At 36.2% G+C, this 26861-nt stretch overlaps 2 protein-coding genes across 3 annotated transcripts in view; one reads left to right on the top strand and one right to left on the bottom strand.

The window, feature by feature from the left end:
• The window catches only part of uxs1 (UDP-glucuronate decarboxylase 1), a 90529-nt gene extending 68841 nt beyond the window's left edge, over positions 1-21688 (top strand). For both annotated transcript variants that reach the window (XM_058786892.1, XM_058786893.1), the window contains 4 exons: positions 16156-16216; positions 17207-17264; positions 17349-17452; positions 20888-21688. In XM_058786892.1, the coding sequence (XP_058642875.1) occupies positions 16156-16216; positions 17207-17264; positions 17349-17452; positions 20888-21019 (355 nt within the window). In that variant the 3' untranslated portion in view covers positions 21020-21688. The remainder of the gene's footprint in view (positions 1-16155; positions 16217-17206; positions 17265-17348; positions 17453-20887) is intronic.
• Positions 21689-22136: 448 nt separating this feature from the next.
• Positions 22137-26259, bottom strand: ecrg4a (ECRG4 augurin precursor a). Its single transcript, XM_058787796.1, has 4 exons — positions 26086-26259; positions 25028-25072; positions 24649-24812; positions 22137-22818 (listed from the first exon to the last, which is right to left on the bottom strand). Exons 1-4 carry the CDS (start codon positions 26153-26155, stop codon positions 22669-22671), a joined length of 429 nt encoding a protein of 142 aa, XP_058643779.1. The 5' UTR covers positions 26156-26259; the 3' UTR covers positions 22137-22668.
• Between the last annotated feature and the right edge of the window lie 602 nt (positions 26260-26861).

Genomic DNA, 26861 nt, shown 5'->3' on the forward strand with positions numbered 1-26861 from the left:
CGAAAAACGAAATGTGTTGTGATTGGTTAGCTGTCCCAGTGCGTTGTGATTGGCAAACAGCTTAGATGGCGTTTCAGTACTGCCCCGCCCCTTGCCAGAACAGCAAATTCGTCAATATTGCCATATCAATTCAGACCTCGAGAATATTGAACAAGAGGATCGTGCAGAACATTTGCACGCACGGATATTGCAAGACATATTAAAGTGGTAATGTTATTGTTGTTGTTGTTGTTGTTTTTGGCTAAATCACGTTTTAGATGGGGTGTCAACAACAGCTTAAAAATAACTGCATTCACTATGTACAGACAAGTGCAACAGTAATATGTATTATGTTTATTGTTCTTTAATTCTAACATTATAACATGAATTGCAGTGAAACTGTTATAAAGTTGAATTTATTTATACCATAGTCCCACAGACTTTTTTTTTTTACAGTTTTTGTGGCCGCATATATATGCAAATTAATTCTCTGCAAGTGGGAGGCGCTGTTGGAGCGGGAGAGAGCGAGGTTTACCCGGTAACGCTGTACACAAAACAGAACTCCGCTAACATACGCTGCTTTATCAGACATTATATGCAAGATGAAATGAAAATGACATCCAAAATTTTCTGAAAACAGCTGGTTTCCATCAGAAATACAGTGATATAAAAACACCTGCACTGGGTTTCGATTTTGAAACGTGTAGAGCTCAACCAAGAATCTCCCCACCCGCCAACCATTCAAATTTCTGTAGGCGGGATTTACAATTTGTGATGTCACAAATACAGGAAAACAACGCTGTAGTCCAAGCGATCCGTTCGCTGTAGTTCTTGAAAAGGGAAATATCTCCCTTTGGAGTGGACTTTGAGATTTGTAACTTTGTAGATCGTTTTTATGCCCAAACATACACACTATACACTGACTAAAATTCAAAAAGTGAAAAAGCATAATAGGATCCCTTTAAAAGATCTCTGCAAAATATCCTGCAGTTTTTTGTCACAATCCATAAATTTGCCTGCCTTTGATTTAGTTGATCATAATACACTTATATCACGTATTGAAACATGTGTTGGCCTTCGGGGGACGGTGTTGCAGTGGTTTTGTTCATATCTCACTAATAGAGAAGGTACGTTGTTAGTATTGGAAACCACTCCTCATCTGAAATATCTTTAAAATCTGGTGTCCCTCATGGCTCAATCCTTGGTCCGGTACCGTTTTCTCTTTATATGCTTCCTCTAGGATCTATTCTTAATAAGTATGGGGTCTCTTTTCATCTTTATGCCGATGACACACAAATCTATATCCCTTTGAAGCGTGATGATAAACGGGCCTTAAAGCCTATTTTAGACTGTTTGGATGAACTAAAACTTTGGCTTACAATGAATTTCCTAAGCCTCAATGAAAGTAAAACAGAATTTATTTTGTTTGGCTCAAATGACCACTGTGTACACTATTTTTTAATCTGGACCATACTCCATATAGCACTACATGTGCAAAAAACTTAGGTGTATGGTTTGATAATAATCTTAAATTTGGTAAGCCGATAAGTGCTGTGGTTTAGTCCTGTTTTTATCATCTTCGTCTTCTCACGAAGGTGAAGCCATTTTTGTCTCTAAAGAAGTTTGAAATGGTTATGCATGCTTTTGTAACATCTCGAATGGATTACTGCAACTCACTGTATATCGGTGCTTCTCAGTCATGTGTTTCTCGTCTGCAGTTGGTTCAAAATGCTGCAGCTCGGCTTCTTTATGGGAAGCGCAAGTATGAGTCTATCACGCCTGTTCTGATTTCATTACATTGGCTGCCAATCAAATATAGAATTGATTTTAAAATTCTACTGTTTGTCTATAAATCTCTCCATAATCTGGCTCCACAGTACCTATCTGATCTGTTACAATCATACACTCAGTCAAGAGTACTCACATCTGATGATTCTGGTTTATTGCAAGTCCCCAGGGCGTGTCTCAAAAACAGAGGTTTTCATGCTTTTTCTGTTGTTGGCCCCAAGTTGTGGAATAGTCTCCCAATTCATATCAGAACTGCCTCAACATTATCTGTTTTTAAGTCTACTCTTAAAACTTATTTTTTGACTTACTGTGCAATGATTCTGTATTTTAGTGAATCTCATCCATTTTACAGTTTCTGTTTTATTGCTTATAAACTCGTCGACTTGTTTTTGTTTTGCATACTCTGTGCAGCACTTTGGTCGACTTCGGTTGTTTTAAATGTGCTATATAAATAAACATTGTATTGTATAAATGTAAATAATTGTGAATTGAAAAAAACTAAAATCTTATGCTGCTGGTTTTGCTTGTAACTTTATATTCATTTTAGCAATGCAAAATATCTCTCAAACCGACAATATACAGACTATGAAGATGGTCAATGCTTTACTTACTGCAATGATGTGAGGGAATTAATATTTATTATTTGATAATGCAATATAGTAACTCACTGTTCTTCTGAGGTCCCAGTAACTGTTGCAGCAGACCAGAGGTCTCATTTATAAAACTACACGTAGATTTCATCCTAAAAGTGTACTTATGCACAAAAGCTAGATTTACGTATGCAAAAATCACTTTATGAATCCCAGTCAGAGGAAGATTGCGCGTTCGTGCATCTCCACCCCGTCTCCTCCCCGAAATCACCATATAAGAAGCTTACAACGCCTAGTTTTACTATGCATAACCTCATCTGCATATCATTTCCATGCATATTCCCATCCACGTGACACAATGTTAGCGCTGTCAAAGCTACAAGACATTAAAGAAATACGAGATACAAACTTTACAGTAAATGCCATTTGTGCCATACATTTATTTTTATTGCTAATGATCCAATATCCTTGTTATATTTTAGAATAAATATATCACAATATCCATTAAACAAAACTGTTTAAAATAGTTATCAGATAAATATTTTTTTACTCTGGAAAATAGTATTTCAATTGTTTTAAACAATTCAAATCAAATTAAATTCATGCAGTTTGGCTGATAAGGTGAACATCTTTTAGCTATTTTTAGTGGAAACAGATATTTTAGCCTATTTTTTATTGCAGTATAAATACAAATGTCTGACTCGGCACATTACTGATGAAGTATATTTATACAGTTTTCTTCAAGTTGTATCCTTCAAATACAGTGGTATTTTTCATAATGTTGTGGAGATGCCTTCACGCGGCATCAACACCTCCATGCAGCTGCGGTTGTATTGAACCTATTCAAACTGGACAATGGACCGTCCGACCACCAAATCCAGCAGTGTCTGCTGTAAAATAATTTAATCTGTAAGTGCGCATCATTGATCAATGTTCTCGCTACCAAAATATTTTCTCCTTGCATGACATCTGCGGTTTAGTTTAAATATGAATTATTGTGCACTTATAGCACTCTTCGCTGTCATTAAAACATAGCGTACCACTGGAAAAGTGATCAGTTGCGCATCCACTGCAAATTATGTCTAAAATTCATATAATTTTGGTTTAACTTCTGCATAATAACTTTATGTATTTTCAGTGCTTATCTCTATTAATAAGAGTATAATATTTAATGTGAATGTGTATATCGGCATGAAAACAGAGTTTAAAATCGTTGTTTACTTTATTAATTTTCTCACTCGAGGAAAAAGAGTTTGTACACATGGCTCAGAGTTTGCGTGCAGGTGCGCAAATTTTCCGGTCAAGTTTGTTTTTATAAATCCCACCTTTTGCGTAGGAAGTGGTGTACGCCTCTTTCAGGGCAGGTTTTGTGCATACGCAACGGTTATAAATGAAGCCCCAGGAGAGCTACCAGCAGACTTCAGTTCCAACTCGCCTGTCTGTAATTATCAAGTAGCCCTGAACACCTTGATTAGCTGCTTCAAGTGTGTTTGTTTGGGGTCGGAGCTGAAATCTGCAGGACGGTTGCTCAGGGTTTGAGACCCCTGCAGTAAACTGTCAAAAACCTGGTATACTGTCTGTAACAGGACTTGTGGTATCACACCTCCAGAGACACAGAATCTTTATGCACAAGAATGCTATTGTCTTCTTTCATCGCAGCCTATCACTTAATAAAATCAAATAATAAAAAAAAAAACTACAATTATATTAATGTGTAAATCATAACCATTAAATATGTGTTTGCACTTTGCAGTTAAACAATACTGAGTATTCTGGCTGTAGCTGTCTGCAAAACATCAACATGCAAATCTGACTGACTGTACAATAAATATGAAATAAATAGTATAACTGAAAGTTAGCCATGGTACCCAGCATGCAACATAATAGTTCAAACGTGTGGGTGTGTGCTTTGTTTTTACGTACCTGCTGACAACATTTCTGCCTGTGAAAGATGGTCCTTCTGACGTTTGCCTGCCACAGTAATGTACTTGTCCATTTTCTTAAAATTTATGCACAAAGCAGAGACAATGTTTGTATGTTTCTGCTATTTTCTGATTTTCATCCTGCAAGCCAAGTCACTGGTTGACACTGTTTCTGAATGTATCCGTGTGCGTGTAAAATCCTTTGTTTTTTCTTCGTTCTTGGATGTGAGATGCTTATAATGCTTATACTGTATATGTTTATAATACATTTTACATCATTTTGAAGGAGGTCTGGCCATAAGTTCCTCTTCTTCACTACTCGGTAGTGATGACAAGGGCGCAGACATCTTGGACTCATGTTTACATGTCGTTCCGAAAAGCAACCACCTTACTGGTCTAGCGGGAAGCACGTGACGCAAAGCCTCATCACTAATGATCAAAATACGATTACGCGAGGAAAGAACTATTGCCGACTTTAAACTCTAATAAAAAATAAACTGCAGGATTACACATGGAAGATTTTTATTTTCTCGCTCAAAACCAATAGATATTTTTATTGGAATAAGAAGAATTTAGTGCCCCATGTATGGGAAAAACGGCTTCACCTTATGGCCTAAAGAAAAAACAGAACCACCATTAAGAATATTCTAGCTGCATTGATTCTTTTATATTCAACACTTGAATGTGGGTCAAAATATAAAATGCCTACATGTTTTTGGATTCAGTGATGCTGTACTAGAAGGACTGTGACAGCACCCACTACTGTATAGCAAGGAAAGCACAAATTGGCAGAATAACTTGTCCAAGGCAGGGAAGCGTTGTCATAAATGACGGAAAATCCTGCCGCGGAAAGAGTTAATAGAATCTAAATATTGTCCAGATGTTTTGCATGTATAGTATTAATGATATTTAAAATTTTCATAGTATAAATGGCTCATTATTTGTGAAAATATATACCTGCCTTTTAATTTTAAGGAAAGCTGTCACTTGCAAGCAGATTTGGGGGTGCCTTTAATCTAATCTGAGCTCAGTTAAGGCAAACCTGTCACAATACTGATCGCAGTCTGAGGAAAAGAAGGGTGATTTCCCAGTCTGGTGGTGTAGTTTGGTAAAATATATCATTTTGGCAAGGATGTCTGGCAGAGACATCTTGTAATCAGAACGCGGATATTATGTGCCGTCATCAGTGTTGCCAACTTAATGACTTTTATCGCTAGATTTATCGACTTTTCAGACCCCCCTAGCGACTTTTTTCCAAAAATGCAACTAGCGACAAATTTAGCGACTTCTTGGACAAACCTTAGCGAGTCTCTGTGACTCGCTGGTACTGCCGCATGAGCGTGGGGTCTTGTTTTCCCAGCTCACACACCCCTCTCTCTGCATCTTCTCTGTCCAGCGAGCGGCTGAGAGGAGCAGCACTTTCCGTTAAAATAGATATTATGTTGCTTCTCTAATTTTACATGCAAATATAGCCGAAATCACAGCACAGGAATTGTCCTTGTCTTGTCTTATCTTATGTGTATTTGATTTCATCAGACAATGGTTCAATTAAAAATCAGGATTTTTGTGCAGATTAACATCTTTGAACGGAGAGCTGATTATGTAGTCTTAAAGGGCTGCGTTTCAGTCATATTTATCCCATTGACTGACAACAGAAACAGTAAAATGCATAAATGAAAATAGTTTTGAAAATTTGGCTGCATTAAAATACAGTATGTGCACACAGAGAGACAAACAAACGTAAAAGGCAATACGACGCGATGATGTCATGAATATGCAAATTAGCGTATGATGTCTTCTAGCGACATTTAGCGACTTTAGCTACTGTCCAATGAAAGAAGTTGGCAACACTGGCCGTTGCTGCTATCAGCCATCTTGGCCGACAGCTACGGCTGGTCTCCATAGAAATCCATGTTAAAACGGGGTAAAAAAGGTAGACTGAATTTAAACTTTTTCAATATAACTAAATATAAAAATATGCGGAGGGTTAAGCTGTGCTGTTGTTAGCTGCCACAATAAAGGAATTCCTTTAAAGTAGTTGTCTTGCGTACCAGAAAATCTGGCATGTATACATGGCTTGCAGCGCTTAAGTTAAAATAATGAAATGTGTGAAATAATAAAAAAAATGTTAAAACGTGTGTTCTTATCATTCTATGGACAAAATCCTATGAACTTCGCCCCGATCAGGAGCTTTATATGCACATGTGCGCTCATCTGTTTTCAGTGCAGCTAACCTCGCGTCGCTTCATGTCAGTTTCCCACGGCACATTTTACTGCAAAAAGACAGTCATTGCGACGTGCGCAAACTTGAAAAATGGTGTTCCGCGGTTGAAATACTTTCTGATGTTTATTCATGTTCATTTTTTCCTTTAAGTACATATGAAGAGACGATCGGTTCACATGTGATGTTTGAATTGATACAATACAGTGATCTCTCATGACACATTAAAGAGCCACAAAACTGTATTTATTGTTTGAATTTCTTTTAAAAATGACAAAATTTGAAAGCTGAGAGTCCTGAGACCTTGTTTCATACCAGAAGTAACCTGCTCTGTCTTGTCCATCGGCGCGTTGTCAATTTTCTCTTTGCTCTGCGATTGTATTTTTCACTGCGTAAGAACATGATGTGTAGTGTGAGGGTGGCATTGTTTGTTGGAGATAGCAACAGTAACTAAGGATGGTGGGTCTTTGTGAACGGTCAATTGTCCACCTCCAGGAAACATAAATATTCTCTAAATATATTATAGCGCTGTTTGTAGGCGATATTTTGAGTGTAATTTAATTAAAGGTGTGGTTGATTGCGATTTCATTTTTTTAACATTAGTGTGTTATGTTGCAGTTTGAGCATAAACAGTATCTGCAAAGTTACGACGCTGAAAGTTCAATGCAAACGGAGATATCGTCTTTTTAAATTATGGCAGTTTAATGCCTACAAAAATGGCTCATAGGGACTACAACGAGTGACGTCACAAACCCAGATAAATCCCACCCCCAGGAACATGCAACAAAGGGGGACGAGGCCATGTTGCCCTGCTTTAAGGCCTTTCCACACTGAGCGTAATGCGAATCGCCGACGAACAGTGCTTTCACACCGAGCGCAAAACGATTGTTCGCCTTCTGCTAATTCATTGCTGCACGCTAGGTGGCACCGACCAGCAATACATTTTTCCTCAGATATATATCCTCGTATATGGATTTAACATGATGGAACAATGAACTGTTCCAATTATTCACTTTGTGCGTATAGACAGACATATTTTTCACATCGCTATGAGAAGCATTAAACATGGACGGTGGTTGCCGTGCTGTATTAAAGCTTTAATCAGGATAAAACCGTATATTAAAAGCTAACATAAGCAGTAGCATTTACAAATAACAGCGTATCTAAAAGTATGAGAAAACAACAAACAAAAAACTTAACATTAGGAGCCGTGCTTGTACACGTTCTGCATGATCCTCTTCACTAATATCCTCTGTGTCTCAATCGGGCTCAAATTGATAAAAAATTTTTTAAATGAAGCTTTAACATGTTAAAAAAGGAAAAAAAACATCCCTCAACCACTCCTTTAAGCCGGTTTCATCTTGAGGTATGTTGCTTTGGCTCCATCTTTAGAAGACTCAACACTCCGGCAGGGTTAGAGATCAGAGCCATCAAGGGTTATCTGAAGTCTCAGTATCTCAGTAGAACAAACATTCTTCTGGATGAACAAAGTTCAATTAAAGTGCCCCTATTATGGATTTTTGAAAATGACCTTTCATGCAGTGTGTAACACAGCTCTAAGTGAACGAAAACAATCTGCAAAGTGTTAAATCTGAAAGTTTACCATGTTTAAAGTTATTGGGCCTCATTCATGAAACACGAGCAGAACAAATTTTTGTGTAAATCATTCGTAAAGCCGTTCTGACGTAAACTTTCAAATTCAGGAAAATGTTTGTTTTTTCAAAATGTTAGTTGGTACGAAAGAAATGTACACCTGCTCCCTACCACGCGTAAATGGAGTGTAAAATGTTCTGTGTTCTTTTTGGCAAACTGATGACACTGAACTTTGATTCACTTGGTTTTTTTGGGGGTTTTTTCCAGCTGAGTTGATAAATGTAAAACGCAGTGCTTGTCACTGTCTCCATTTACCCAGCCGTAAATAGAGGCGTAAATAGATGAAGGGTGGGACAAATAGCGACCACCCATACTTGAACAACGACTGCCTACAGCAATGGAGAAGTCAATATTACTGGTTACTGCTTTTTATATTTAGTAAAATTCTTAAAAATTAGATACTATTAATACGTTGCCCCTGTGGATATTCCAAATCATAGCAACCAAAGCGTCTCAGCTGGAAAAACACTGTACCACCAAAACGTTTTCAAGCGCCGTGTTCAAGCAACGTGTTAAGAAGAGCGCCTGACATTTTTTCAGCTGGCTAAAAACACTTTGCTGGACACAAGTTATTGAATATTTATTGTTAGGCATATGTCTTTTTTGCATTTATGCAATATACTGGAGCCAAACCTGAGAAAGTAGACAAGAATATTCCACTGCGTTCCTGGACATGCAATTTGCGTAGCTGTAATTCATAAGCAGGGATTATGCTAATTGTGTATGAGTGCTCTATTTACGAATGATTGAAATTCATTAACATACATGTTTAACTATCAAATTGGATGTTTACGAAGGGTTTGTGAATCCGGAGGAGAGTTTTCGCGTAGGTCCGTTTTACGTGCAAATTATTTAGAATTTACTCATATAAACTGCCCATCCAAAAAAAAAGTCACACTCTAATATTTCGTTGGATCACCTTTAGCTTTGATTACGGCATGCATTCGCCGTGGCATCATTCGGTAAGCTTCTGCGATGTCACAAGTTCACAACATTTATTCCTGTCCAGAGTTGCATTCATTTTTTGCTAAGATCTTGTATTGATAATGGGAGAGTCGGACCGCTGCGCAAAGTCTTCTCCAGCACATCCCAAAGATTCTCAATGGGGTTAAGGTCTGACTCTGGACTCTGTGGTGGTCAATCCATGTGTGAAAATGATGTCTTGTGCTCCCTGAACCACTCTTTCACAATTTGAGCGCGATGAATCCTGGCATTGTCATCTTGGAATATGCCCGTGCCATCAGGGAAGAAAAAATTCATTGATGGAATAACCTGGTCATTCAGTATATTCAGGTAGTCAGCTGACCTCATTCTTTGGGCACATAACATAATCATCCATGCAGTAATTATCCAATGGGAGGATCTTACCTATTTGCATAGTTAAATCTAGGTGGTGACTTTTTTGTTTTGGACAGGCGGTGTATTTACACAAGTTTAATGAATGAGGCCCATTGTCTCTCAAAAGAAAGAGTCGACTCTGAATCATTGAAATGTCATTTTTAAAATCGAATCCCAAGCCGTTTCATGTTGACATCAACACGAGACATTAGCATATCGCCCGCCCACTTGTTGGTCTTTTCCCATTGGTCTGAATGAAAATGCAAATTCATTCTTTGCCACTAGGTGCTGCTTTTGGAGCGGTAAAAATAGTGGTTTCCCGGTAATGCTGTACACAAAGCAGCACTGCACTCAAACCCTGCTTTATCAGGCATTACAAGCATGACCACCAATCGGACCAATCACCACAAATTAGCGTCACGCAAAGGAGGGGTTTGGAAAAATTAATTGTTGAGCGAATCGTTTGGGAATCGTTGAGCAAGTAAGGTAAAAATAAATGCATATAAGACTATGAAAGTTTTTTTTTTTTTTGACCTTGCATGCAACCTGTTGTTGGGAACTCCCGAAACCAAAATATGAACCTTTCATTACCCATAATAGGGGCACTTTAATTAGGACTGTGTAATATAACACATGGGACTGACCGCAGAATTTTCTACAGACCATATATATATATATATGTTAAATGACAGACATTAACTGAGTGTCTGAAGGCTCTCTACCCGGGTTTTAACCATCTGTTCATAAATAAACTACTGGCCACCCTACTGAAGGAAGTGTTTTTGGCATTGATGTCACTGGAGACTTCATTAAACTCATAATTCGGGCACATTAAAACAGCATAATTCAGAGGGAAGTGTTGGGTTAGTTCATACTGTACTCCACAGGTACAATTTCTTTGTAACATTACCACTCGGCATAGGGTGAATTTGAAATTTAGAGGTAACTTTTCCTTTATACTGCCTCTTAATATGTATACATAGTACAGATGAGAGTGCACAAAGCCAAGGCCAATTGTTTGAACAAAGTCTACCTTTTAAGAGGCATTTACAGGAAGAGATGTTTCAGCTTTTTCAGTCTCTTAACCTTTAATCAAAAATCTCGAAATATTCCACATTTTAATGGTTGATGTGGTTTTAGAGAATGTTTTCTTTTAGTCTGGGAAAGAAATTCCTGTAGTTAAACTAGCATATCGATGTTCAACATTTGTCAAGACGATGTCAAGACTTCACAGAGAACACGTGCACAAACTATTTATAAATTATTTTTAAAATTTGTTTATATCTATTTTCCTGATGTGCTCTAAGCAGTCTTTTTGTTCAGCGTGTTAAATGTCCATGATCTATACAACTATCACTAAAATAAAGAAATAAACAGCATAAGGTCAGTAGGTCAGAAAACTAGCCCAAAATGTTATTTGGTGTTCTGTGGGTTCAGATTATTTGAAACTGACAGAATGTTGTTTTTTTTTAGCACTTGGTATTCTAGCCTTCAGTTTACATTGAGAAGAACATTTGAACCTGATTTCATATGAAAATGTAGGAACACTTTATAGGGAACAATTCTCACTATTAACTAGTTGCTTATTATCATGCATATTACTAACATATTGGCTGTATATTAGTATTTCTAAAGCACGTTCTGCATGACCATGTTCTACATCCCTAATCATACCCAATACCTAAATTTTTGAGGCAAAGGCCGAAGAGAATTGGACCTAAAAAATAAACTGTGACGGAAAATGTAACTATTTTGAGTTGGCAATTTCACATTTATTGGTAAGATTTGAATGATCATACAAATTCATATAAATTTCACTGCCAAGTTCCAAATATGTGAAATAGTTGTGTGTTGGAAAAATTTGATGCACTAATCTATACAAATTAAGAAATCTTTTCAACCTTGACTTTATCTTAAAGGTGCAGTGTGTAATATTTAGGAGGATCTATTGACAGAAATGCAATATAATATACATATTTATGCTTTCAGAGGTGTATAAAGACCTTACATAATGAACCGTTATGTTTTTATTAACTTAGAATGAGCCATTTATATCTACATACACCGCGGGTCCCCTTACATGGAAGTCGCCACCATGTTTGTACAGTAGCCCTTAAAGGACAAACAGAGCGCGTATTCTTGCGAATAAAACACTGACACAATAAACAAGTAATCTACATACTGCACCTTTAAGACTGCAGTAAGATCCCATCCGACACTGCCTCGGTAGGGTATAGTCATCTTTGCTTGAGGAAATATTGATTCTGTATTTAAACACATTGTTATTCAGATAAATGAGCTGCTCTTATCTACTTTCTGAATAATGCCGCGTTCACACTGCACGATTTTAGCCCAATTTTTTTACTCGTCGACAGGTTTTGATAAATCGCCAACAAATGCCCGAAATCGGAGACAAATCGCTGCTCGTTCACGCATGACAATCGCGCAGTGTGAATTATCAAAGACACGATCTGAGGGAATCACCGACATGTCACCGGCGTAATATTTGACATGCTAAATATCTGGAGTTGTCGCGATTCACAATCATGCTGTGTGAAATGATGCTGCGTTCAAGTCCTCCTGGGACGTTCATACTTACGAGTTGACAAGTCGTTATTACGACATCGGGTGCGTTCAAGTCACTTTGGTCGGAACAAGATGACAGGCTGAACTTTTCTACATAAAATTAAATTATTTTTTTAAACTCTACATCTAACAAAATGATGAATGAAGAATGTGCATCAGTGTGTTTTTTTTCTTTTTTAATTTAATGTATGAAGGTGATGTAAACTGAATAATTATATATTCTATTATAATTATACAATAATATAATATTTTGTATGTGTAATTTATATAGTTTTATTGTACATTACAAAAAAATATAATTTTATTCATTTCAACAACTTTACTGATGCTGCATATCTTTAGTCTTTGACTGCGTCCATTACATCAGACACGCTTTTTCACTAACACGCCCCCAACTTGGAAACGGGGCTTAAAGAAAATTTCGAGTTTCCCACTTGTAATAACGACTTTGTGGTGGCGTTCATGTGCGTTCAACTCGTAAATACGATGTATCCGACATGACTTGAACGCACCATGAGTTCTGACTGAAAAATACATCGGCGATGACCTGCAGCCAATGAGAGAGCAAGATACAGGGCAGAGGGAAGTTCGGGGAGGAGTTATAGACCAGAATATCAGTATTTTAATAGATATATGTACAATTATATCATACAGAAACAAGCACAAACATTTGCTTCACCAGCCGCAACATCAGCATAAGTTACTGCAAAATTATTATTTACCTCCACCTCTTTGCAGAACACACAATCCCTGTTCCCTGCATCTCCCTCCTGCTTGAAGCTGGAAATCAGTGCACAGACAATTTGCGGGCTATATTTTTTTAGATAATTCAGTCACTCGAGAACAGCGGTCTGACGCACGCAGGTTCTCGTGTTATTTCTTATCACTTCTCGCATGTGTTTTGGTGTGAAACGTAGTTTGCGGATCAGACAGAGTTGTCGGCGATTCTTCCTATTGTAAAGTCATGCAATGTGAAAGCCCCAGTCGCCGATCCATCGTGCAATGTGAACACAGCAGCGACTGAATGCTAACCCAGATAGTCACGCAGTGTGAAAACAACGGCGATCCAACGAGTTTGAAAATCGTGTAGTGTGAACTCGGCATAAGGTTGTCACAATACCAAATTTCCAGTACTTGATACCAATACCAGTGAAACTGCACAATTCTTATGTCTAGTTTCAATATCAAAAGTTAAATATTAATATACTATATATGGTCTGGAAGAAAAGACATCAGTCAAACATGGCACTTGTTTGAAAACGTGGATTTTCACAGGCTTTGATACTCCTCCCAGGGTCAGAGGAGATATTGCCTCAGCTCTGCTCTGATTCATCCTAAAGATAAATACGGAAGGTTATCTCAAATAAGCAGTGTGTACTCAGTGAAGAGAAGATGGACCTGTATGATTGAGCTCATAGTGTTATTACAGGGAAACAGACCAATTCACATCTATCAATTCCAGCTGTATTGACAAATCAAGGCAACCCTTGTGGCTCGTGTTTGGCGCAACATCTAAAAGGAATAGTTCACCTCAAAAATAAAAACTCTGCCCTGAATTATTCCCCCTTATGTTATTATAAACCTGTTGTTTGTTTGTTTCTTTGTTTGTTTTCTTTAACCATGGAACACAAGAAGTTTTGTCAGAAAATTATAACAGAATTATAATTCTTGGGTGAACTGACTTCAAGTAAATTTCTCTCTTTTTAAAATGATATTTTTAGTCATTTTGCTTTCATTTGTTAGTGGTGGGATTCTAAATCCAAAAACCCTGCCATTGGTGGTGTTACAATTAGTTATTAGTCAAGGATGATATTTCCGCCAATATTTGTTACTTTTTTAATTTTTCTAACTTTAATGTTATAAAAACTTCATTGAACGATTGTATACAAATCAGCTAATTTTAACCTTAAAAATTATAGTAATGTAGTACCAACTGACTCTCATGTATATTTTACAGCATTTTTCTTTTCCTCAAGAAAATTTGCCATGCACTGTACCTGATTTAAATCCGAAATAATGAATATTGAATCGAAGCAAATCAAATGAAATAGAATCAAATCGCTTGTGAAGCATGAGAAGATATTTGTTTTTACAATGCCGGGACTTTTATTTTGACTGCTCTGAGAATACCAGCGGCTAAGTGCAGATGCCCAGAGAGCTCTTATTATGAACAGTTCTGTCTTTTTAAATATTTTGGAGAAAAAAACTAAATGAAAAAATGTTATAGTGTTTGCCTTTCTATTATTAACAATACAAAGGCAAATGCTATAATACTTTCCCATATTATACCGTCGGCATTCAGGAAACCTATATCATTTCAACAAGTCTTGTATATAATTTTACAAACCTGGCAAACTTCATGAATCCAGTTGTTTAGATCTTCTGAAGTGTGAAATTGTAGTCTGCATAAAAATGCATATACTCCAACCGTGCATAAGTCAATTTCTTCAAATTGGACGTGAACAGGAAAATCCAGAATGTCAAACTATGCTGCTCAAGCCCTTCTGTTAATGTAAAACTGGGTTTTGTTTTACCATTTTATTTGCCATTTAGAAATTTTGCCTCTGATCACTGAGAATAACAATATTGTGAGGTCTAATTCATGAGGTATAATTATATTATAATTAATTTTTTTTCTCTCTCTAGAACATGTAGGAAAGATAATGGATAAATCTAAAAACTATTATTTAACTGTTATTAAAACATTATTTTCTAACCAGGCACAAAGCAGCTAGCAATTTTTCCAACAACAAGCCATTTGTCCACACTGAGCCAAGCAGCAACACTGCTTCGTTTGACACAAAAAATAGCTAATCAAAAGATTTTTGAAGTGGCATACAGTTATGACGAGTGGCATTTTGAGCCAATGAGATTTCACTGTGGGTGGGGCTACAAGGTCAAGTGGAGCGGAAATGGACCCTTTTTACAGACTGCAATGACACATTTCCACAGTTACAGTGGTTACCATCGTAAATCTAGCAAAGTTTTTATATTTAATTATTTAATTTTTTTAAATGTAATGTAAATTTATAACTATATTATGTGTTGTATTACCTTGGAATTAAATTAACAAAAACTTGTTAATGCTGCTGCATTAGTGTTTCTAATAAAACGGCTGAGTGAGTGAACGCAAACTTGACAATAGTCAGTCTCTATATATATTTTTTTTTTCCTTCTTTTGGAAAGTCATAGAAACACTGTTTTTTTTTTTTTTTGTTTGTTTTTGTTTTTTTTTGCTATTAGGGCAAATGGGAACGCAAAAATTATAGTTCACCACAATAGCATCTTACCCTACTTTGAGTTTCTACTTCTGAGAATCGTAGAAATGTGAAAAGGGTCTATAGAAACCAATCGATCGAATAAAGGCTTTATCATTTCTCATGTGTATTGGACAGTTATTACAGAAGTTGGTGGAGGCAGACAGCTGAACTTAAGGGCGATTGCACACTTTTTTTTTAAGCTTCCTCTCGCCGTAAGCTGCTGGGACTCTCAAGACTTTAATAAAATATAAGTATACACAAGTCTGTATAAAATGTAAAATATAAAATTAAAAGCTCTTAAGCATCGTAATTTACGCTTGACCTGCACTAGCAGGGTTGGTTTGGTTCTTTTGTCCTTGTGGAGGTGTAGATAGACAGCACTTGAGACTGTTATTAATGGTCTTAGCATCATTATGCTGTCACCTCTCTGAGACTGAATGGATTGGATGTGAGCTGAAAGTCTTACATTGAATTGAAAATCTGTTACTGAATGAATGCCTGAATGTTTGAAAGTTGCACTGGTGTGTTAGCGAGATCTCTGCTGCCCCGCTGTGTTCATGCCCACACACACACACTGAAGGAACTCACATATGCCTGTCTGAACACCCTGAAGAGAAAATGAACTGTGACTCATTCGTACAGCCAGATTTGCATTTTGCCAAAGGCCTCTATTAAATTAATGAGTTTAAATAGTTTATCATTTTATTTCTGTTTCGTTCATTTGCTCGTCCCTTCAGATGATCGCATCTGCATCGTTTTTTCACTGTGCTTTGTCAAGATGCCACATACTCTGATTTAGTTGTTTCTTTTTCCCCCAGTGATCTGGTGAACGGCCTGGTGTCCCTGATGAACAGTAACATCAGTAGTCCAGTTAACCTGGTGAGTTTAGCATTTTTCACACATTTTTGTTTTTGTGATATACTGTATATATTTTTTAAAATACTCTGTAATAAAACTCTGTTAATAAATGTTAAATAGAAACAATTCAGTAATTTGCAGTTTAGGCCTGGCTTTCAGTTGTACTGTAATGTTGAATGGCTAGTTAGCATTTTATCCTTAGAAATTGTGGAAAATAATACAAACTTCCTTACTGATGCATCAGTACAGGTTTATTATAGTTAACTAAAACAAACAAACAAACCAGAAAACAAAATAATAATCAACTGAAATAAAAAATAAACACTTTTTTTCAGCTAGTTTTTCTAATTTTCATTTAGTTTAGCTTGATGTGCTAAAATAAATTCAACAAAAACTGAAATAATTCTATAACAAAATTAAATAATTTATTCAAAAAGCGAATAAGAAGGTGAAAAAAAACACATATTTCTAGAACTTTAAAATTAATCGTAATTGATTAATTACAGAAACCTGTACATTTAGTTTTAAACGATTCAGCACTAGATTTTATTTTATTTTTTTACAGTATTTAATAATCTAGTGTTCATTTACAAATATACTATCGATCATTGTTAATGTTAGTTCATGATATATTAATAATTCATTCAACTTGAAATGTTAAAAATATATTAGCATGTGTATATGCATACCAAAACACAAAAACAGACAATTTTGCTTCTCTTCTCTTCTCTTCTCTTCTCTTCTCTTCTCTTCTCTTCTCTTCTCTTCTCTTCTCTTCTCTTCTCTTCTCTTCTCTTCTCTTCTCTTCTCTTCTCTTCTCTTCTCTTCTCTTCTCTTCTCTTCTCTTCTCTTCTCTTCTCTTCTCTTCTCTTCTCTTCTCTTCTCTTCTCTTCTCTTCTCTCTTCTCTTCTCTTCTCTCTTCTCTTCTCTTCTCTTCTCTTCTCTTCTCTTCTCTTCTCTTCTCTTCTCTTCTCTTCTCTTCTCTTCTCTTCTCATCTCATCTCATCTCAGGGCAATCCAGAGGAACACACCATACTAGAGTTTGCGCAGCTTATTAAAAGTCTAGTTGGTAAGTATAAAATTCTATAAAATGTCAGATAAGGTTGTAGAATCTGATTTAAATTAACAGCTCACCCGCTGATTGTCTCCTCAGTGAGCCGCAGTCATATTCAGTTCCTTCCTGAAGCACAAGATGATCCACAGAGAAGACGGCCAGACATCCGCAAGGCCAAAATGCTTCTGGGCTGGGAGCCTGTGGTGAGTTATGAACTGAGCATCATGATTATTAGAGCCATCTATTCAAAATCCTGAAGCCTAAAACTGTATGTATGTATAGATTTTTCATTTATAGGTTTTATAAAAGAGATTAATTTATATAGATTTTTATTTTTCCATTATTCTTATAAAATGTATGTATTCATATATATTTATTTTTATTTATTTAATATGCTCTACAATAGAAACAGAAACCTTTAATTTTATGATGGTTTTAGATGTTAATTAATATTAAAATTCTGGTAACACTTTACAATAAGATTCATTAGTTAACTACATTAGTTAACATGAACTAATAATGAACTGCACTTATACAGCGTTTATTAATCTTTGTTAATGTTAATTTCAACATTTAATAATACATTATTAAAATCTTGTTAACATTAGGTAATGCACTGTGAACTAACATGAACTAACAATGAACATCTGTATTTTTATTAACTAACGTTAGCGAAGATTAGTAAATACAGTAACAAATGTATTGCTCATGGTTAGTTCATGTTAGTTAATACATTAACTAATGTTTAACTAATGAACCTTATTGTAAAGTGTTACCAAAATTCTTAGTTCTTAGTAATAGGAATTATTATTGTATTTAAAATATTTATATGAATAATCTGAAATATTCATTCTTCCTAATAATATAGTCCATTAGTATCTGTAGTAGGCATGCTCATATTGACTGTTTAACCGTTAAAGGTGGGGTAAGCGATTTCTGGTAGCCAATGTTGATATTTGAAATCACCAAAACAAACACATACGTACACAAACCAGGCAACGATAGTTCTGTGATACAAAGCAAAACCAATGTTGCTCACCGATCGAGAAGAAACAAAGCAACCTCAGTGTCCGATCGCACACCTTCCCGCTCCTTCAGTTCTCTCCAGCGCTGGATAGCTGATCCGATATTTACACGGGTCCTACTTCTTGCCTTTGCTGTCTACCAATGTAGACAGACTTTAGCTGGTGCGGCGCAGCGCAGCACAAGACGACAGCTGTCACGTCTGGTGTAGACACGGTGTAAGCCTTCTTTTGATCCGCAGACCTTTTCCTCTTTTGTTTTTTGTTTTTATCCGCCATCTCTATCATTCTGTCATCTCTCGGCTCAGCTAATGTCCGTCATGTGCACTGAGCGCTCTCTCCCCCACATCATGAGTAGACACGCCCCTTACTGCTGATTGGCTTCAAGTTTGTTTTGGTACTCGGCCCTGACTCATTTTCTAAAGCGTTTTTGAAAAAATACACACCCCACGTTTAACCGAAAGTAAGAATTTTAACCGATTAATACGATCAGTTAAATGGTTTAAAAGGTTTTTATTTATTTTCTTCACATGTTATACATAAAGTGTTTGTTTACTCGCGGGCGCGTGTCGACACAGGCAGCATGCATACAGACATATTTCACTGAGCACCTTCACTAAGCCTAGTTAACGGATGTAGTATACGTAACACAATGGCAATATTGGATAAATGGATATCAGAGAGTGAATCCGTGAGTGAATATACGTAAATTCTGAATGGATTACAGCCTAGTGCGCAATGGGCGCACCTAGTGCACCTAGTGCTGGGCGGTATACACCGGTATTCATACTGAATACCGGTGTTTATTTTTCTTATGATATGAATTTTTAAAATACCGCAATACCGGTGTCATTTCAATAATGTTCGGAACGCAACACACTGTTTGAGAGGGGTCTCTTTTCACTATTGCATTGTGACGAGGACACAGCTGTATGTGTTACCAAAGACTATAGAATACCCTTAAAGAGACTTTGGTTTTACTAAGTGTGAAAGTTCCGAAACTGAAGCTATAGAACGTGATGACACCTTTTACAGTCTATGGATGACACAGAAGAACTCATCCACAATATCCATCTCCCACTGCCATCAGCTCCCGTGTCTCACACACGAGCGCGACTTTAGCACCATATTTAGCAACTTTCAGACCCTTTTAGCGGCTTTTTTCCATAGAATATACAAACTGACAAACCTAGCGACTTTTTTGGATAAACCTTAGCTATGGTTCAGTTGGAAGATGTCTCCAGTGCTGCCCCGCGAGCGTGAGATCTGACTCCCAGCGCAGTGTCACGTCTCTTTGCGTCTATTCTGTGCAGTGAGCGGCAGAGAAGCACCTGACTGTTTGGAATTATAAATATGAGCGTAGTTCGTCTGTTAATATGACATAGAATATTAACAGACAAACTTTTTATTTATTTTCTTATTTTTTTAGTTTGTTATTCAGGCAGTGCGGTGTATGAGACAAAAAAAGTAATCTAGCCAAAACTACCGCATAGCCGCTCTTTAGTGTAACGTTAGATGCATGTTGATTTTATCAGACGATGTCGCGATTATAAATGAGTGACTCCTGGTTAACATGTAGGCTATTAAGGGGGCGTGTTTAGTCCCTATTTAGTGTGGTATTTTTAAACAATATTCGCTCATCATGACAGTAAAATAAGGCATTCTGAGTCAATCTACTGCAGTTTTTTCTCTCTCAATCAGTAGAAAATGTGGTTAACACCCGGTCATGCATGAAAAAAATAAATACCGTCATATACCGTGAAACCGGTATAATTTGGAAAAATACCGTGATATAAATTTTTGGTCATACCGCCCAGCACTAGGCGCACCCCTTATAATCACTGGAAATCTGTCACTTACTGTATCTTACTGTAGAGCATCGCGATCTCACAAAGTTAATTAAAAATAATCGAAGAAGCTTTACACTGCACAATTAATCTCTTATTTACATCATGTCTACACTTTCTTTGTTTTAATGAGAGAATTCGCGAACGTGTAGAACTTTACTGTATTTGGGGTGGTGAGTGGATTGCGTTCATGAAACCAACAGATATGTCTGTGATTGGGTATATTGCTCAACGCTGCTGTGAAATGAAACGTCCCGAACAGCGAATTAACAGGATTTTTGTGATTGTGTTTTTGTCGCGGGTCTAACAGTTAGCAGGCAGCACTCCAGTCTATCCATAGGCCTACAGCATGTCGACATGTTACTTAAAAAAAAAAAAAAAATTAATTTAATTTGTTAATTATTTATTTGAGATATATTTAATGTAGGCCTATTTATTTTATTCTTTTTCTCTGTTTTTCTCTGTTCTCAGAAGCGTTCAAAATTTGTGCGTGATAATTTGAGGATGTGTGATTCCAGGTTTTGCGGTTGCACGTTAAAATTAAATATTTGTTTGTATTTTTAATGCATCATCACAGACGCTTGTCCGTTCTATTTTTATTTAATACTAATTTATTATTCCATTTTTATCAGTTAACGGTTCTTCGGATAACGAGCAGCAGGAAAATGAACCGAAATGAATCTGTAGGCACAGATCAGACAGGCTCAATTATTGTTGATTCAGTATTTAGAAGAGTCTGTTTAATAAGATGTGATTTGTGTGTTTGCAGGTGCCACTGGAGGAAGGCTTGAACAAAACCATCCAGTACTTCAGCAGAGAGCTGGAGCATCAAGCCAACAATCAGTATATACCCAAACCCAAGGCTGCACGGATGAAAAAAGGAAGACCCAGACACAACTGATGAATTGTGTTGATCTCAGGGATGCTGGGATACTGAAGGACCCTAGACATCCAGCAGCCGTTTTACAGCGTGGGTTTCCCACCTCCCACTAAAAGAACCATCTTTTTGAGAACAAACAAAAAAGAAGGAATTTTTCTGACGTTTTTTGCAAATGTTTTGAAAAGCAGCTCAGGCAGAGAGCTGTCTCTAAAGAGTTTGTTTTTCAGTCAAATGTGCCTCAAAGATATCCGATTTACAGACTTTGCCTTGCACTTTGGTTCATCAGTCGTCTGTCTGTTATTTAAAGCAAGCTTAGATCTTCATGTGCATTTTTGTTGTGTGTTTACATTCTGTGCCGTTTTAATTGATGTGATCTATTTTTTTATCAATGTTAAAGCTAGTGGTGTGTTATTGCTAAATGGACACCTTTTTGAAAATTATGGAAATTAGCAATTGCAGGCTATTTAAAGATCTTCTTGAATGTCTGGTCTGGAGCAGGAAACCTCATCCAGCTCTGTCAAGAAATTTGAGGACACGGATGAAAGAAAAGCTTTGTGAAATATTCCTTCTGATTTAAACTTTGTGATGATTTTGAGCAAAATCTGTTGTTACCTTTGTGAAACTTCATACAGAACTTTGAACCTATAATTGATTTCAGGTGAAAATATTTTAATAAAATATTTACTGTGACTTTCATTGTGTTCTATTTTTAATCTCACTTTCTCTGTCCTTCTGCTTAATGGCTAGAGGTTATTTCAATTTTTTTTTTGCTTTTATCTCTGCATTCCCATTTATAAATCCATTTCTCTCGGTTTTCTTTTTGCTTTTCTCCTGATTTTTGTCAGGAGTCATTTTTGGTGTATCAAGGCTGCATTTATTTGATAAAAAAATAAAGTAAAAACAGTAATATTGTGAAATATTAATACAATGTAAAATAACTGTTTTCTATTTGAATATTTTAAAATGTAATTTATTCCTGTGATGCAAAGCTGAATTTTCAGCATCTTCAGTCACGTGATCCTTCAGAAATCATTCTAATATGCTGATTTGCTGCTCAAGAAACGTATTATCAATTTGTGAATTTTATAAATAGAAAGTTCAAAAGAACTGGATTTATTTGGATAAAATAGCTTTTGTATTATTATAAATGTAACCTTTGATCAATTTAGTCCGTTCTTGCTGAATAAAAGTAATAATTTCTTTCACAAACAAACAGACGACCTAGGTTCTGTGGTCTTTATTGTAACACTCTTTCCAAGCCTTTTGAAAACAACACCAGACACCCAGAGATGACTTTTTTGAAGAAGAACATCATTCTTGTTATTTTCCGTATGTGCTGTCAGGCTCAAAATATGATTTGACATGATTATAGGTAATGACCTAAATTTCAGTCTTTTCGTCACATAAAGGTATCATGATATATGGCAGTGGTTCTCAACTCTATAGACTACCTTTATGATATTTTTCTGGTAAGTTGTCATTTTCAATTAAATGATGACATGTTGTGTGACATTGATGTGTGAACTATTAAAATCGACTTTGTCTCTTGGATTTTTATTTTCTGTTATTTCCATTTACAAAAGGATACACAAAAGGAGTACAAGCTACAGAAGGAAGAAGCAAGCTGACAACACCATGTGGTAAATCAGAGAGGTTATGTCTTTGGTGTTTTAGTAGTCGTCATAGTTGACATTTGCCCCGTGCCTGTACGAGCTGGCGCTGCGAGGCCCCATGGGAGAGTTTTCATCGTAGTGATGCTGGCGACCCTGGTCACTGGATTGGTAGTGGTCCATCCAGTAGGCCAGATCCGTTTCAAGTCTCTGAAGGAAATGGGAGGAAAAAGGTTCAAACATAAATATAAACCCCAGAAGTCTGAAACAAGATGTCACATACATAAAAGTCATTAGTCAATCAGGACATTCAAAAATATAGCAGTTTCATACATACAGCTGTGCTCATGTTTTGGGTTTTCAGTTTCTAAAAGATCATTTACACACACATGAATATTGCATGCCCATTATTTATTCATTTATTTTGGAAGAAACCATTTAATGAGTGAGGTCAGACATTTCTCATCGGGAGTCCACCTGATCACCTTGTTGGTGTTTATTTTGCAATAACGACTGGTTATTTGCACATTGTATTGTTCATTTAATATTTATGGAATTGGTTACATCCTTCAAAAAATATTTTTGTAACGAAACTGTAACCTGAAGAATTGAGCAAACCAAGAAAATTCAGAAGTTGTTTTAGTAAAAAAAACATCAAACCCTCCAGATGCAGGCTGGAAAAACAAAGCTGTTCATTTACTACAGCAGTTTTCACAAGAGACGTGCAGGTGATAGAAAAGTGAAATAGAAACCGAGACAGTGTTGTATAAACCATCTTTATGGAAATTGGTTCAATTTAAGTTAAAATAGCATATTACTTATATTTCAGTAACTGATATTAAAACTAGCCTGACTGAGTATCAAAAGTACTGAGTTATTTATTAATATATATAAAGATAATTTACCTATTGAGATTTTCATAGAGACATATGTAAACAGGTACAATTTTTATATGTTAAATGTTACAAAAACAAATAAATAAATAGAAGCTGGAGCTCTGTAAGGAAACCCTCACAAAAATAGTTATACTGTGGCAGTAACCTATCATAGTACAGTGATGCAATATTAATAACCTACCATGGTACATTTATGATACTGACATTTATATACCATGATATTTTCATACTCGTGTTCATGTTTAAAACACCATGGTACTTTGGTACTTTGTTGAATGTGACATGTATTCACTCTCAAGCTCTGACAACTCCAGCACCACTAACGAAAAAAAAAAGTTGAGCCAACTTAAAATTAAGGCAACCAACTTCAGAAGATTTTTGAGTTTGTTCAACTTATTTTTGTGGGAGATTCTCAAATTGTTGTTGTATAAACTAAAAACGACAAGTTTGACAAAAATCTGCTGAAGCTGGTTGCCTTAATTTTAAGTTAGCTCAACTTTTCTTTTTTCTTTTTTTACAGTGTACAAAGGCCTTAACTCGCTAGAGTGTGAAACTGAGAATTTGTCCGGCCAAATTAATTATAGGTAGGAAACTGGAAATCGGACAATTAGATGTTTTAGTAATAAAATTATCTACATTACAAAAAATCTTGAGATTGGTAGATTGTGATCTAATTTGTTTGTCTAATAAAGTGCTTCAGTGACAGATCAGATTTAGCCTATGAAATTGCAGGCTAAATGTTACATCGTGGCAGACTTTAATGGACAGTAAAACAAAGGAAGAACACCGTATAACTCCAAACCGGCACCGTAACTTCACGCCGTTTTTACCATTATTGCATGTTGCTTTAAATGCAAATGAGCTCTGCTCACCCTGCCCCTCTCTTCCCAGCTGCTCTCTGAGAGACGGTAAACTTTAGCCGCATTCATCGTGAAACTTTCTATCTAGCACATTATTAGGATCTGAGATCATCTGAGATCAGCACGATTTGAGAAAGGGGAAATGATTTAACGTGATTAAAGCAAAAAAATAATCTTTATCATTATAGGGTGGTTGTGTACACACACTGCCAACACACATTTCAGTTCAAACAACTTGTAAAAGTGCATTTATACTAGGCAGAAATTTTTGATGAAGCACTCACTGCTTCATCAAAGCCCATGTACATGAACTGCTGGATCCATTGCTGAACATCAGGGCGGCTACGGTCCCACAGGTTCCTCTTGGGTCTTTTAAGGGAGGCCAGGAACTGTTTGGCCCTGGAGGGAGTCACAGCCACAGCTGCAGCTGGCTTTACACCACCGTCCACTAGTGGGAGACAAAGCCAATCGATAAATAGGACATAGCACACCCGTAAATATCAGTGAGTACATGCAAAACGTTTTCAGAAGATATCTAAACATAATTTAAATTCAGCAAAACTATATAATCTATTCAGACATGTTTTCTGAAAACACCGAGAAGTGTTCCATATGTTCTTGCATTTGTGAATATTTTGATGATAAAATAAAAAAAGAAATCACCTTTTTTCATCAAAAGCTTTTCCAGAGTGTTCTCACTTGCAACATCTAGAAAATATCAAAAACTCAGTTAAAAAACATTTATATATTTTATACATTTTAAAGTTTTTACACACCTTTTTAAAATTACAAACATATACACTGTAAACTTTTTTTTAAAATTTATTATTATTATTATTTTTTTTTTACAAAAAACTGTAAAAAAAAAAAAAACCTCTTTACTGCAAATTGCTGGTCTTGCTGGTCTTATGGTCTGTGCAAGTAAAAACTATGAACTACCATATAATTTACAATGACAAACAATAAAATGATATTCCTAAAATGGAAATATGACGATATTTCATTTATTCATTTAATGTTTATTGCATTGTTTTAGTGTCAGTCATGTCATGCAGGCCACAGATGAATTCTGATTCAACATTTCTATTGTACCACCTGCATTACCCAAATCCACAGAGAATACAAATGCATATTTGTCGAGATGATTAATGTAATACACAAGCAGCATCACAAAAGAATGTCCTTGAAGCAAATAGCATTCACCTACATTTGGTATTTTCAAGCCTTCGTTCAAGAACCAAACACTTTTTCATGCATTCAAACTCTCTGTTGAAAGTTTGACTCAATCAGACGCTCTCAGACGGGGGAAAGGGAAGGGAGAGAGATCAAGAAGCTAAAACAAGCCTATGCAAAGATGAAAAACAAATAGTCTTAACCTGCAAGTAGGGGTCCAAATCACTTTTAACGTTTTTAGTGAGACAACTGCAGAGATTTCATAAGTGTTCATGTTTCATAAGCTTTGCATCACTCCTGCTTTTACTGTTCCTTTCACATATTTCATATTTTTTGATGATAGAGCATAATTCTTTGTCTTTAAAGTGCACATCTACAGACCAAGCAATTAAATGAATTTCTGCCCACAGTAGAGCCCCATTTACTGACCTTTCCCACTTTCCCATAACTAGACTGCAAAAACTTTTAGCAGACATTTTTGAATTAAAGACAAAGTGAGCTGAAAAGTGTAAGAAAGAACGAGGAGGGAAAAAGGGAGAAAAAATTACCCGAGAGTGCCAGTACAGTCAATAGGGTCACAAATGTGAACAAGCGCAAGTAAAACTTTTCAGGAACCATGATTTCTTGTCTTCTTCTCTGTCGAGTTGCACAACGGCGTTGATCTGCTAGCAAACTCCTAGAGAGGAGAAAGGAGGAGAGAGCCCGAGGGAAGCCCACGCAAACATTCTCAACGGAAACTGCAGCTGGCAAATTACTGTAAACCAAGTCGACTAACAGAAAGACCATGTCTCCTTGTATATTTAAGCGCTTACACATGTGCAGCGTTAGTACTTTTCCACATTAAATGCATTGCAGCTTTTCACAGTGAAACATGATACTAGTTTGAATTCTTTAAACCTCCTCATCTTCATTTATTTTAGAAGTAACTGTTGCCAAGACCTTTGTGTCTGATTTACTGTACTTTGAAACAGTTTCCTTTGAAAGTTGCTCGAAAATCTCACAAATAATTACAAAGAAATGGCAAGCACGCACTGAATTAAACATGAAACTTTGAAGTAGAAAGAATTGAATTTTCTTATAAAATATACTCCAATAACACTGCCCTACGTCCTATTTGATGAATGAAACCCAAGACTAGTTTCTTATTAATTTTGAGGTGCTTATTCCAAAAATAGTGCATGTTTTGCTGTGCATGTCACACTTTCTAACAAAATATGCTTTTGTAGCAGTTTAGCTTTTAAAAAATCTTTTTTTTTTAAATCCCTTAATCCCCAGAAATTCATGAGTCAGGTTACACATATTTGTATAATTCTCAGCCAATTTT

Source organism: Onychostoma macrolepis, chromosome 09 (genome assembly GCF_012432095.1).
Source record: "Onychostoma macrolepis isolate SWU-2019 chromosome 09, ASM1243209v1, whole genome shotgun sequence".
Lineage (NCBI taxonomy): Eukaryota > Metazoa > Chordata > Actinopteri > Cypriniformes > Cyprinidae > Onychostoma > Onychostoma macrolepis.

What these genes read in the sequence shown, in the direction of transcription:
- ecrg4a (XM_058787796.1), bottom strand. Translation starts at nt 26,155, where the DNA reads ATGGTTCCTGAAAAGTTTTACTTGCGCTTGTTCACATTTGTGACCCTA. An exon ending in GACTGTACTGGCACTCTCGG is followed by an intron (nt 25,073 to 26,085) that starts GTAATTTTTTCT and finishes GATATTTTCTAG; the next exon opens with ATGTTGCAAGTGAGAACACT. An exon ending in ACATGGGCTTTGATGAAGCA is followed by an intron (nt 22,819 to 24,648) that starts GTGAGTGCTTCA and finishes CATTTCCTTCAG; the next exon opens with AGACTTGAAACGGATCTGGC.